Here is a 15174-nt window from a genome sequence, read left to right as displayed (position 1 = left end):
GGAAGCTGAGACAGGAGGTTTGAAAGTTTGAGGCCAGACTCAGCAAATTAGCCAGATCCTGTCTCAAAATGTAAAAATAAAAAAAGGGCTGACCCTTATTTTAGAGGCAGAACACTCTACTCCTGGGTTCTATACCTAGTACTGGGGATTAGAGGGAGCACACGTAGGTATTTGGCCATGCTATGGCACTATTTCACTGTGACCCTGCTGGGCAGGTAATAATAACTCTTTTTTTTTTCTCTTAGGCTCAGGCTTAGTTTCCTGTCAAGGTTCGTCGCACAAGTAGTGAATGGGGCATAGGGCAGACAGTCAAGCTCACTGGTATCTAGCTGCTTGTTGGTGAACACCAGAACTTCTGGTTTAATGATGTATTATTTAACTTTACTATTTAGTTATTGAGGGAAAATATCAAGGAAGGACAAATCTCAGGATTTTTACCATAGGTTCTGATAGAACCAGGCTGTGTTATTTTCTCATTCCCCATCTAATAATTGGTAGCATTTGTGTTTTATTATATTGACAGTTTAATACTTAACAAGTTGATGAGACATTCTCATGCTGTGTGTGATTTCAAGTGAGATTTTTTTTTATTATGCTTTTGTTTTGTTTTATTTTATTCGCTGCTGGGGTTGAACCCAGGGGAGCTATTCCACTGATCTCCATCCCTGCTCCTACCCCGTTTTATTTTTTTATTTTGAAATGGGGCTTCATTAGTTGCTGAGAACCTTGCCAAGCTGCTGTGGCTGGCCTTGAACTTGCAATCTTCCTGCGTTGGCCTCCCAAATCACAGGCATTACAGGCACACACCACTATGCCCAGCAAGTGCTATGCTTAATGGCAATAAATTAGAAATGTTCTTCCTACTTGCGGAATTTTATTGAGAAATAATAATTTTAAAGCTTTATGCTTACATGGAATCAACAGAAATGGTCATAACTCCTTGAATTATTATTGAGGCAATTTAAAGGTAGTATATAAAATTCTCTAGTAACTTGTCCTGAGCAATCTTTGCGAATTTATCAATTATCATGAAATCAATTGGATAATGCAAAATTGTAGGTCAGTGAAGATATCTACTAGAGCCTAAAAGCAGTGAGTTAAAAATGATCATTGCATCCCACGTTGATGCTGTTAAACAGAAGGGACAATAATCACTTATTTCTTTAAGGCACCCTTAACACTCCCTTCACCCTGTCAGTCACCACACCCTGCAGACATTTCCTTCTCACCTATGACACCCCTGACTGTGGCCCTTCTCTGTCCTTGGTCTTTAACACCTTTGGCTGGAGCACTCCAGGCCCCTCCTCCAACATTTCTGCTTTCAGACACTCCTCCTGGAGTGTCTCTGCAAGTGTGGCTCAGCCACACTCACCCAGCAGAGTGACACTGTGAGGTTGGCACTTTGATGCTCTTGCAAGGCCACTGTAGGCCACCATGTTCTACTGTGCCTCCACTTGCTACTCTAACAGGACCCAGGCATGCCGTTCTATATAAAGCCAATGATTTGAGGGTTTCTTCCGTGAACCCTAAGCTCAGACAGGATGAGGATGAGTGAAGCAAAAGCAGTTTCTGGTAGGCTGGAGAAGTAGACCTTCTGAAAGGATTTCTGTTTCTGTTCATCCACTTTGCTGCAGTGGCGGAAGCCCCACTCCCACTCCAGAACAGTAATGGAGGAAAGCAAGATCAGCCAAGAGGACCCTGGGAAAAGAAGGTAGTATCCACTGTGGAATGGAGGAAAGGAGTCAACCAGGTAGCAGCTATGGGAGGAAAGAGACTGTCACCTCCACCATGGGACCTGTGTACTAGTAGGACAGTGACTAACCTAAATGAAGAGCCTGGGCTCTTCTCCACAAGGCAAGAGATTTCCCAATACAGTGACTTCAACATTTCTCCATTTTGTGGACCCATAAAAATTCAAAATAATTTTTGAAGTTGTTGGTTTTTTTGTTTTGTCAGGAAAAGACATTAAAAGAAATAACCATCTACTAAAACTACCACCTACGCTTCATTATAAATTAAGGAGGTATCTAAACCCCCTAATTATGAAGGACCTAATTATGTAAAAAAAATGACAGGTCTTTAAATTAACCATGTAAAATACTTACTGTCCTTGTTTTCTTCATTTAGCCATGACTGGGTGAAAGTTTTATCAAGGATGAGAACTGACCCTTCTTCCAACTGGTGTTGGGTCCAATTCTGCCACTCCCCTTTCTGAACTAAGATCCTGGATTTTCAAGGCTTTCCTTATCATCCTCTGTTCCCAACAAGCACCCTTCACTTTCAGCAGTGGGGGAGTCCTGGTTAGATAATTTTCATTCCCAATTCCATTTTCCCATGAAGTTAATTAAAATCCTTCTTTTTTTTTTTTTTCTTATTCGAACCCTCTCTACCAATTCTTCAGAGTACCACTGAGTTTCCATGCCCCACCCCCCCAGGGCTGACTCATCCACCAGGCACAGTGGACACACAGTCCGGTGTCCATAGAACTCACAGGGGCCCACAAAAATAGTTTAGTTCAAGTTATTTTAAAATCACAAAAAAACTAATCAAAATGAAGATGAGGAGGAGGAAGAGGATGATAACAAAAATATATAATAACAAATTTAGTGTAGATCACACTTGTCTTCATACCAATATAGTCATAAAATATACATTTAAGTTTTTTAGTTGTGTTTTTATGGAGGAGGGGCCCATGAGGCAAAGGTGCCTGTGGCCTGTGAAAGCCATAATGGATCTGACCTACAGACTGTCCACTCCAGTGCTTGTATACCTCTCCTTTCTGAACCTCTAAGGCCCTTATGGTCAGGATCTTAGGGGAGCTGTAGCTGTTTCCTATCTCTGCAACTAAGACAGATGGTCTTTGAACACACAATGAGGCTTGTTGCACAACCACCATTGTGCTCAGGTACATCCTAGCTTCACCATTTACTGTGTGACCTTGCCTAAAGTATATATGTGTGTGTGTGTGTGTGTGTGTGTGTGTATTTTAATTGTCAGTGAACCTTTATTTTGTTTATATATGGTGCTGAGAATCAAACCCAGGGCGTACCCATGCTAGGCAAGTGCTATACCACTAAGCCACAACCCCAGCCCTTGCCTAAAGTTTTTAACTTCTCTGTTCCTCATCTATAAAATGGGGACAATGTGTTCTACACAGCATAGGTTTGTTATAAAGACCAAAGGAGTACAGAATGATAGTCAATGCATGAACACTATTACTATTTTAATTAAAATATATTTAAATCAAACACAGATTTGCAGAACTCAGCCAGGGCATTGGTCATCAAGATTTTCTGCAGATACACAAAATTTCTTATTTATGCTTGATCCCAAGCAAGGGAGTTCTGTGAACTCTTACTATATGTTTCTAGGCTAAGAAGCTATTCTATAAATATTGTAAGTAGCAGTTGGGATAGAAGAGCACTATTTAATTTAAAGAAATAATGATGACCTTGTAGCTTATTTTATTACTTTTTTCTGCTAGCAAACAGGCCAGAGCACAATTTTTTTGATCACTAAATATTTTGAAACTTTTTTCAGGATGTGTTACTGAGTACATATTTCGTTACTAATTTGAAGATGCAAATCTCGTGATGTTGGTGTATATAGTGAAATCTGAGTACCTTCAATAATGTCTTGCAGGTTCAATATAATTGGTTTATTTTATTCTTACTCTCACCTGTAGTGAAGTTTCTTGAACTTTTGCTTGGCAAAAATATAGAAAACTTTGCTGTGTTTTAGAGTTGGTTGTGCCTAATTTTTCCAAATGTCATTTGCTTATGAATCTCCAAAAGAAACATAATATTTATGTATGTCAGGTAAAAAATCACTGACATACAAAAAAACTTGCTCTGCTCAGTAACTGTGCACATAAAACTAGCAGCCCTGTCAACAGTTTGGAAATCAAATTAAAATCTACTGAGTAGCACTTTTCCAATCCTTTCTTCCTTTCCATGCCTTACTGTCAAGTTTGTTGCAGAGACCTCTATGTATTATTTTTTTAAAATATTATATTTTAATTGTAGTTGAACACAGTATCTTTATTTTTATGTGGTGCTAAGGATCGAACCCAGGGCCGTGCACATGCTAGGCAAGAGCTCTACCGCTGAACCACAACCCCAGCCCTCAATATATTCTTTATCTCTCTTCCCAATAATAAATTAGGAAGTCTAAAGATCACATGGTTAGGAATTCATGTCTTCATTTTTAAAAAATAATGATCCAGGACTACACATAAAATGCCCAAATTTATTAAGCCCTCAACCCCACTTTTTTATCTCCAGAAGATTGACAAGCTTTTTTTTTTTTTTTTTTGTGTGTGTGTGTGTGTGTGTTCAATCACCTAGGTTCAATCACCCAGGGCCCTGTGCATGCGAGGCAAGCACTCTACCAATTGAGCTATATCCCCAGCCCGACAAGATTCTTTTTGACTCAACAGGAAAACAGGATAACTGCACTTATATTTTCTTTCCCCTGCCTCCTCCCAATAAAGAAGTGAGCTTGTTCATCTGAATCCTAAAGAGAAACTCAGTACAGCGACTACCATTGCACTATTTTTATTTTTTATTTGAATTAACCATCTTATAGACTTGCAGGTCTCTTGACCTGGTTTCCTAATGAATACTACTAAACTTGAATGTTCTAGCAAAAATTCATATGGTGCGAGCATTTACTGAGAGATAAAAATCACCTACATATCTCATGCAAATATTATAGCTCCAGTATGAGAAGATATTATTTTTCCCTCACCAGTGAGGAAATACAGTTCAGAGAATTAATTACCTGATAGGCAATAATTGGTGATGCTGACATTTGAACCTAGAATTGCTCTAAAGCATCTTTCCTGTGACCCTATGCACACTGTTCTCAAAGTCACAGGGACCAAATAAGCTTTCCACTCCAAGAAATTACATATGATACCATGTTTATTTATTCACATCCAAGCACAATCACAAAGTTAAACATTACCTTAGGAAGGCCTGGGATGGTGTTCTATTAAGGATGAAGTAGAGAAATGGTTTATCTGTACTTGGAAAGGGGACCTAACCCTGGAGTAGGGGATGTTAAAAACAACTGTACAAGTTCACCTTGTTTCAGTTGTCAAAATAAAAGAGTATTTTCTTAAATGCACTCCTTCCCTGGGGAGAGGAGAGGCTCAGGGGACTTCAGGAGGCATTCCTGCCATGTATGCTAGAACTACCCAGGGGCTTTGCCCTGCCTCCTTAGTATTTGAAATGTACATTTCTGTTTTACACATGTCATGAAGAAATTCACTGTAATTTTCCAGACCTGTGATTCACTGTTCCTAGGCTTCCCATCTAGACCACCACAAGGAATGCCTCACTCCCACACATCTGAGCTCAGGCTCTAAGCAGTGAGGGGAATCAGGCCCAAACAACTACTTCTCTTACTGTCAGGGGCTAGAAGGAAGTTCTCCTTCTAAGAATAGCCTGACTTTTACAAGAAACAGCCTGAGGCCATCTTGCGGATTATCTCGCCTCTGGCAGTTTCACAACCTATGCCCAGCAACTGCCAATAGGAGAGCTTCCCTATCCCCAGCATATAAATACCCCTGTGTGAACAATAAAAATTTGCAGCTTGATCAGAACTCCTGTCTTGCTGTCATCCCTCGTGTCTCTTGTCCCTTCATTCCTCCCCGCCTAGGTTCGACGCCCTCGTTGATGTCCTGCCGGTTGGGACATCTTCCTTTGAAAATGATTCTGTTTGTGATGATCCTTCTAGAAGAGTTACTGTCTAAGGAAATTTTTTCTTCTCTTTTCTGGATGACCTATTGTATTATGCCTAACATGCACAGCTGCACGTTCACTAAGGAGTTGGCAGCTGGATGGAAGTTGCTTTAACTTCGTTTTAAGTCTCCATAGAACATGAAGGGATGTTCTGGAGGAAGCTGGAAACACCAGCTGAGAAAGTGGCTACCATATGGGCCTTCCTTCCAGAAGGCTCTGCAGCTTCCTATGATCACCTGCTAAACCAGCCCAACCAGCCAAGACAGTAGCATTCTCCTCTCTTGCTGTTCAGTGCATGTCTGCAAAGTCAGAGGGAGCTCTCTTCAGGAACCCTTCAGTCACTGCCAGCCAGGAACTCGGGGTCTGTGTGTCTGCTCTTACTAGAAATGTTATGTAGGCCTCATTATAACCGAATACTCCTCATTGACATTCTCTTTGCTTATTTTCACACTGAGTTACCAGTAAGCTTTGAAAGGACCTCTACAATTCATCTAAAATCAGTTAAAAAAATAATTCCAAGTTTATTCATTTTATTATCATCTTTTCTCCATTGGTAAAGGCAGGATAATAAAAATATCACTTTTATGAATATATTTATATATGCCTACAGGGTAATGTTTTAATCCTATTAGAAGATGAAAAGATATACTTTGCTCATGAATAGGCGGAATTAATATTATTAAAATGGCCATATTACCAAAAGCACTCTACAGATTCAACGCGATTCCGATCAAAATCCTAATGGCATTCCTCACAGAAATAGAAAAAGCAATTGTGAAATTCATCTGGAAAGATAAGAGACCCAGAATAGCTAAAGTAATTCTAAGCAGGAAGAGTAAAACAGGTGGTATAGCTATACCAGATCTTAAACTATACTACAGAGCAATAGTAACAAAAACAGCAATGGTACTGGCACCAAAACAGGCTGGTAGACCAATGGCACAGAATAGAGGACACAGAGACTAACCCACAAAATTACAATTATATTATATTAGACAAAGGTGCTAAAAGCATGCAATGGAAAAAGGATAGCATATTCAACAAATGGTTCTGGGGAAAACTGGAAATCCATATGCAACAAAATGAAATTGAATCCCTTTCTCTCACCATGCACAAAAGTTAACTCAAAATGGATCAAGGATCTAGGAATCAAACCAGAGACTCTGCGTCTAATAGACAAAAAAGTAGGCCCTAATCTCAATCACGTGAGGTTAGGCCCCAAGTTCCTTAATAAGATGCCGACAGCACAAGAATTAAAACCAAGAATCAACAAATGGGACGAATTCAAACTAAAAAGTTTTTTTCTCAGCAAGAGAAATAATAATGTGAAGTGAATAGGGAGCCTACATCCTGGGAATAAATTTTTACTCCTCACACATCAGATAGAGCTCTAATCTCTAGGATATACAAAGAACTCAAAAAGTTAAACAACAAAAAAACAAATAACCCAATCAACAAATGGGCCAAGGATCTGAACAGACACTTCTCAGAAGAGGATATACAATTAATCAACAAATACACGAAAAAATGCTCACCATTGCTAGTAATAAGAGAAATGCAAGATACCATCTCACTCCAGTAAGAATGGCAGCCATTATGAAGTCAAACAACAAGTGCTGGCAAGGATGTGGGGGGGAGGTACACTCATACATTGCTGGTGGGACTGCAAATTGGTGCAGCCAATTTGGAAAGCAGTGTGGAGATTCTTTGGAAAACTGGGAATGGAACCACCATTTGACCCAGCTATTCCTCTTCTCGGACTATACTCAAAAGACCTAAAAACGGCATACTACAGGGACACAGCCACATCAATGGTTATAGCAGCACAATTCACAGTAGCTAAACTGTGGAGCCAACCTAGATGCCCTTCAATGGATGAATGGATAAAAAAATGTGGCATTTATTCACAATGGAATATTACTCAGCACTAAAGAATAACAAGATCATGGCATTTGCAGGGAAATGGATAGCATTAGAGCAGATTATGCTAAGTGAAGTTAGCCAATCCCCAAAAAAACAAATACCGAATGTCTTCTCTGATACAAGGGAGGTGACTCAAAATAGGGTAGGGAGGAAGAGCATGAGAAGAAAATTACCTCCAGATAGGGAAGAGAGGTGGGAGGGAAAGGGAGGGAGAATGGGAATTGCATGTGAGAGGGAAGGAGACCCCCTTCATTATACAGAATACAAGTATGACGATGTGAGGGAAAAAAAAAAGAAGTAGGTCACATTAGATTGGGTAGAGAGACGTGATGGGAGGGGAGGGGAGGGGAAGTGGGGAATGGAAGGACAGCAGAATAAAATAGACATTATTATTGCTGTGGATATATACGTGACTGCATGACCAATGTGATTATGCATCCTGAACACTCAGAAAAATGAGAAATTATATCCCATCTGATTCAAATGTATGGTATGTCAAGATCATTGTACTGTCATGTGTAACTAATTAAAACAAATTAAAAAAATTTAAAAATATGTAACCCTATTACAGTACCCAAAATTTTCAGACTGAAATCCTGTAGAAGGTAGAGGGTACCCTTTTCAAAACCACTAAGTGCCTCAGAATAATAGAGTGTGTTTGAAGGCATATGCAGATTATAGCCGGTTAAGTGACATTTTGCAAACAAAAGTAAGTCAGTGAAAGAGGACGTACTCCCTCACATAATTTCATGGAAATAACCACTTGAATATCCTTGCTCATAATAAGTAAATTTTCTTACATCGGTTACATTTGAGAATGTGGTTGATGTCTGGCACTATGTTGGTAGTGAGCAAGCTTTACAGCTGTGCTATCACATACTTCACCAAATTCAGACTACCTTTCTAGAATCATGATCTTTTAGTTTCCAAATGGTTCCTCCATATAAAAAGAGATTGTCAAACTCCATAAAAAGATGAAACATGAAAAATCTAGAGCATGTGGAAAAACCCTTTAAAAAAAATAGTGAGGGCCAGGGTGTATCTCAGTGGTAGAGTGCTTGCTTAGCATGCATGAGGCCCTGGATTCAACCCCCAGCCACCTGTGCCTGGGGCCAAGCCCACCCCAACACTTAGAGCATCTGGGGTGAGAGTATGGACAGTGGCCCATGCATCCTGTGTCTAGATTTTTTAAGGTTAAAATTGAAGTCCACACACTATCAAATGCAATATGTTCTATCCTCTTACCTTGACCAAAAAATAAAATACTTTCCATAATAACACAAAGATTGAAGTCACTCATTTTAGTTACCTCCAGAAATATGCTAAACAATAAAGCTTTGGCATATTTGGCAATGGAACCCATGAAAATGCACGAAGATCTCCACACCTCCATACAGAAGCGTGCATTCTCCTAGTCCAAGCTTCAATCCAGCTCTTTAAGGAATCGGCTGACCTGCAGGGCTAGACGTTCTCAAGTTGCCCAAAACCAGATCCCATGTGAATGTAGATACGACACTATTCTTTCATCATTTTGCAGGACTGGAAACCAGATTTCTTTCCTCTTGCTTGATCAGACATAAGAGGACAGCCTAGTTAATGAATGACTTGGACCACACAGAGAACAGGCTTCACAGCTGCAACCACATCTAACAACAATCCCCCCATTGTACCATCAGGTACTAAGCAAAGAGGGGCCATAGTGGAGCTCTGTGTTCTTCCCTGCCAGAGATCAGAATGTCCTGAGTGTGCATTCACTAGTGTAACCAAACATTTGTATGTGCTTTCAGCTCTTCCCTGGTAACATGCTTGGGATAAGTCTCCAAGAGTGGAGTAAGTGGGTCCCCCACAGAAGACTGTAATTCCCACTGGAAGTGTATGAGACTCGTTTCCCTTCACCTTTAGAAACTTTATTATTATAATTTTCACCATTTTCAATGACTGATAAATGAAAATTCCATTTCCTCACTTCCTTCACTACATTATTAGTATGAATCTTAGGGTCTTGTTGACATGCTTTCTATGAGCCATGTCTTACTTTGCCTTACCACATGCCCCAGGGGAAGGAGACAGCAGATAACTTGTCCATATTTATTATATTAGCTGATGATCCTTTTAAAACCAGGCATATGTCACAACTTGTTTCTAATATGCTGGGTCTTTAACTCACATGCGATTGGAGGCTAGGGACACAAGTTTTGATGTCTTAGGGATAGCAGAGGGGGAGGGTGGAGAAAACTGCTATCTAGTCAGAAACCAATCTGGGAAGGCTCCTTCTTTCAGTTTCAAAAATCTGTTCTTTTCTTCTCACTTCATTCACCTATGGCCTTTCAAAAATCTTGTTTTTGATGACTATTTAATATTGTGACAATGCTCATAAGTGAGAAAAATACAAGTTCTATAAAATATTATCTCAACTTTGTTAAAAATGAATAAGAGTGTGAATCCATACATAAATACAAGTTTTTACGTATATAAATAAAAGTAACCTGAAGAAAATACAACAAAAATTAATAGTAAGTTTTGCTAGATGATTTTAATTTTCCTCTTTATATTTTTCTATATTTTCCAATTTTCCTGTGTTGCATTAATAATTAGAAAAAAGTTCCAAAATGTTATAAAGAGTGACTGGACATGTAATCTCTGCATTTATATAACACAACACTTTTTCCATCTTTATAGTTAAGACCAAATCCATTATCAAAAAGGACACAGAGAGGGGCTGAGATTGTGGCTCGGCAGTAGAGCACTTGCCTAGCACATGTGGGGCCCTGTATTTGATCCTCAGCACCACATAAAAATAAATAAATAAAATAAAGTTAAAAAAAATGTATGTATGTATATGGATGTATAGTCAACCTTATATGTCTGAGGGTTCTGTATCCACAGATTCAACCAACCTTGGATCCTTGGATTAAAAATACTAAAAAACAAAACAAAAATTGCATCTGGAGCTGGAGATTCAACTCGGTGGTAAAGCAAGTGTTTAATAAGATGCAGGAGGCCCTGGGTTTAATCCCCAGAATGCATAAAACATTGTATCTGTATTGAACATGTGCAGACCTTTCCTCTTGTCATTAGTCTGCAAACAGTCTAGTGTAACAACTATTTACACTTATAGTATAGAGATATTATAAGTAATCTAGAAAATAATTTAAAGTATGCAAGAGGATTTTTGAAGGTTATATTCAAATAGAATGTCATTTTATATAAGACACTTGAGCATCAATGGATTTTGATACTTCAGGGGTCCTGGAACATGGGTATGAAGGGACAACTATATTTAGTAGGTGTTCCTTACTACAAATCAGTATAAATGTCAAGTCTTTTTTGTTTGTTTCTTTTTTTTGGCCAAATTCTTCATTTTAATTCTTTTCTTTCTTTTGAGATACTTCCTTAATATTCTTTAAACATAACTTAATTTTGAACCACATTTAACTGTAAAAAACAAGACTTTTGGGGCTTAGTGGTAGAGCACCTGCCTCACACATGTGAGGCACTGGGTTTGATCCTCAGCACCACATAAAAAAATAAAATAAAATAAAGACATTGTGTTCATCTATAAATAAATAAATATATATATATAAAACAAGACTTTTCACAGAGAACTCACCAGGTGTCCTTACCTGGCATCACAGGAATGATTTGGCTCTCTGGTCCCCAGGAGGTGGAGTGAATTCTCTTCTCTGAGACTGATGAGGTGACCAGCAGGTTGGGGGCAGTGACTTTCTGGGACTTTTCCAACAATGAGTGCTCCCTTGCATGTTCACTCAGGCCCGTTGTGTCTGGCTGGGCAGGACTAGCTGGCGTGTGGCTCACCATCTTGTGGTCAAGGCCCACTGAAGTATACAAGAAATTAGTTAGTTTCTGGATTTCTGAACTTTTGTTTTTAGTACCAGGGATTGAACCCAGGGTTGCTTAACCACTAAGTCACATGCTAGCAGCCCCCACGCCAACTTAAAAAAATATATTTTATTTACAGACTGGGTCTTGTTGAGTTGCTCAGGGCCTCAGTAAGGTTCTGAGACCGGCTTTGAACTTTTGATCTTCCTGCCTCAGCCTCTTGAGCTGCTTAGATTACAGGTATGCACCACCAAGCCCAGCTTCTTTTCTGAACTTTAAAAACCACTACCTTTTCAGGTGATTTAAAATCATGGATATTTGGGACTAATAATCCACGCATCTAACATGTAAAAAACCCCACAAAAACTTATTTTTAGCTTTCAATGGGTAATTGGCTTTCTCTTCTTCCAGTAATTTAGCTTTCCAAATATTATTAAAAAATCAATATGTGTACAACCAGAGATATGAAAAATTATGCTCTATATATGTAATAAGAATTGTAATGCATTCTGCTATCATATATAAAAAAAGAAAAAAATCAAAAACATAAGAAATGGACACAGACAAAACTTAAACTTTATTCTTTGTGACTCTCTTCTTCCTCAAACCAGTACTTCCTTAACCCATTTTGTTCCATTATTCCAGATGTAGGACACCTATAAAAACTTAAATACAGGGCCACATTTTGTAGTGTATGTCTGTCTATAATCCCAGCTGCTTGGAAGACTGAGGCCAGCCTCAAAAACTCAGCAGGGCCCTAAACAGCTTAATGAGACCCTGCTTCAAAATAAAAAATAAAAAGGGCTGGGGATGTGGATTAGTGGATAAGCACTCCTAGGTTCAACCCCAGTACCAAAAAAAGGAAAAAAAAATCTTAAATACAGTATGTAATATATATAATCATATTATAATATAATGCTAATGAATATTAACCAGTATAATAGTACTTATTATTATTATTATTATTTCCCACCTATTTTAATGCATCTGTATCAATTTTTTTTGAACTATTCACAGCGAAAAACTTGGGATCTAATGAATCAAACCTTTTACAGCTCTTTTTTCTTGCATGCATGTGACACTGTAAGACTCAGACATACTCTAGTGCATCACAAATGTTCTTTAAAAATGATCAACACAAAATGTTAGTTCACTTCAGTTTTTTTTTAAAGTCATATGTTATGCTGTATTTTTAGGATGGAAAAATCTTTGGAAAATTTAAAAAAACATACGCAATACCCAAAACTTGGCATTTTCAACTCAGGCTAGAGAGTCAGTGAATCCCCGCTTATGGAAAAGCTTCTTCACATAGTTACATGGCACACCAGGCAGAGGAGGAACACTGCATTCCATTTATCCTGAGAACACAGACAGCCCTACTCCATCCCTTCAGCCCCCTGCCTGGCCAGGCAACCTGGTGGACTCACAGTTTTGACAGAAAGCCTCGTCAGACCCATCAGGACATTGCGGCTTGCCATCACACGCCAGGGAGATATCAATGCAGCAGCCATTGTCACAGAAGAAGTGGTAGCGTGAGCAAACATTCAAGCACCCTGTTTGTAAACAAGTCTCAAGTCACAGGGGTGCAGGAAAAGTTGAGACTTCCACCGTGTCCCGATGAACAGATGCCAGGGAAAGGGGAAATGCATTCAGGTTAAGAGAGTGGCCAATGAGGAAAACCTAACAGAGCGCAGGCCACGGGTTCTGGAAAGGTTAGAGGGTCTCTTGACTCCCTGAGTGAATTCCCAGGAGTCCCCATGGCTCTCCGCCTGAGGGCTGTTCTTCAAGACAATGTGGCCGAGAAGGCGGGAACTGAGGAGCAGCAGCTCTGGCTCCTTGGGCCACCCAGCCATCCTCCTTCAGCTGTCCCACTCTGCATTCATCGTTCACCCATCACTGAATCCTCTTCCTCTGTAGGACCAACAGTCACCAACAGTGTTCCACCACTTGGCTGTTTTGATAGCTGCACTTTTTTTTAAATGCTGAGTCTTACACTCTTGTTTCTTAAATAATGCTTCTTACTGAGATTATATTTCTACTGTTGAATCCCATTTATTGACAACATAATGTCCTTGGTGCTACAGAGAACAACAGAATCTTTAGCTACTGGTTTTATAAATTTATTTTCACAATTACGACATTTTTCTCTGCTTTGGAGTTCTTAGGAGAATTTAATCTATATTGCAACTACAAGAGCTACAAATATTTTCATGAGAGGCATTTCTCTTCACCCTGGATTAAGCCAACTTTACTAGACCTACCTACACAAGAATCAGGTGACTGTCTGGCATTAATAATACAGGTGAAAGGTATCCACCTAGAATTAGGTCATAAGGTATTCCACAATTTTATAGGAAAGAAATAATGGAATAGACAATTCTCTCAGGAACAGGGAGAGTGGCAAATTATATGATATTCCACCAAGGATGGTGGCTGAGCAGAGTTTACATCCCCAAGTTAAATCTTAGACACATATTTTATTGAAAAGCAGTTAAACTAAGAGGTGGAAATGTTTATCTAGGAGCAAGGCAACTTGCAGACATCTTGGAATAGGAGGAAAAAAATGAAAAGAAAAGAAATGGTGATAGGAGCTCTGCAGGAGGCAGAGGAAGCCAAGAGCCTGCAGCTATCACAGAAACTTGGGCCTGCCAAGGAGTGTCACCTCCAGCCCCTGGGAGCATCAGGACAAAAAGCAAAGGGGATCTTTGACCAAGTAGGATGCAGTTACTTACCATGTTTCTTTAATTCATGATATGAAAATCCTAGCTATCTAAAGGTTTTACTTACTTTGAGGTAGTTTTAGAATTAGGTCCATATTTAAAATTTGTCTCTAGACTAGCAATCTCCAAACCTTTTTGATCATATATCATGATCAGTAATATATTATTGAACACATATCTAAGATTTATTTATAAATAATATGCATAGAGTTTCAGTATCTTTCCTACCCTTAAAATGTTCTGAACATCTCCGAGGGGTCCAATCTGGAGACCCCTGATCTAGATCATATTGGAAGTGCTTTTTGGCTTGCTATTTGAATAGAAGATTTTTTTTTACCCAGACATGAAAAAGGTATTAAAAATACTGATATATTCAAAATTGAACCTGGTTACTATCATATAATTAGGGGTATATGCTTGTCTGTTTTCATGCTAGTAGGTGCCATTCTTAGATACCATAACAATGGGGACATTAATCCCAATATTAATACATATAATAAAGAAAACAGAAACACCACTGCCTCTGCTTTTCACTATTTATACCAGATGTTCCCTTAACTTTAATTCATTGCATGTTCTTTCAATATAACCAGTAAGTGATTCCAGGTAATAGTAGCACTACAATGATATTTTAAAATTTCCTATATAAAGTTACATACACAAGACCTATACCAAAGTGGCCTTTCTGTAAATGATTCATATCACTCTCTGTCACTTCAAATATATTTTATTATCATCTTGGAGAAGGACCAGAAATTTACAACTGGTCATTTACCTGGAAAGCTGGACTGAGTAAATAAATCAGGGGGGAGGTGTCAACCATCTGCCTATGTCAGCCCAGGCCCTTCTTCCCTTGTAGGCACCCAGGATGTGCAGAAGCAATCCTCTTCTGATTTCTGTGCAAATGACACACTATGTGCATCTTCTTCCCAAGAGCACTCTCC

The 15174-nt window shown here is 39.0% G+C and overlaps 1 protein-coding gene across 1 annotated transcript in view; it reads right to left on the bottom strand.

The window, feature by feature from the left end:
- Lrp11 (LDL receptor related protein 11) overlaps positions 1–15174 on the bottom strand; it is a 39527-nt gene that overhangs the window by 8149 nt on the left and 16204 nt on the right. The window contains exons 4-5 of the mRNA XM_027939590.2: positions 12938–13063; positions 11294–11506 (exon numbers count right to left, since the gene is read on the bottom strand). Of these exons, the coding sequence (XP_027795391.2) occupies positions 11294–11506; positions 12938–13063 (339 nt within the window). The remainder of the gene's footprint in view (positions 1–11293; positions 11507–12937; positions 13064–15174) is intronic.

Source organism: Marmota flaviventris, chromosome 6 (assembly GCF_047511675.1).
Source record: "Marmota flaviventris isolate mMarFla1 chromosome 6, mMarFla1.hap1, whole genome shotgun sequence".
In the NCBI taxonomy this organism is placed as follows: Eukaryota; Metazoa; Chordata; class Mammalia; order Rodentia; family Sciuridae; genus Marmota; species Marmota flaviventris.
Note: the sequence above shows the minus strand (reverse complement) of the source record. Positions and strands in the feature narration are given on the sequence as shown.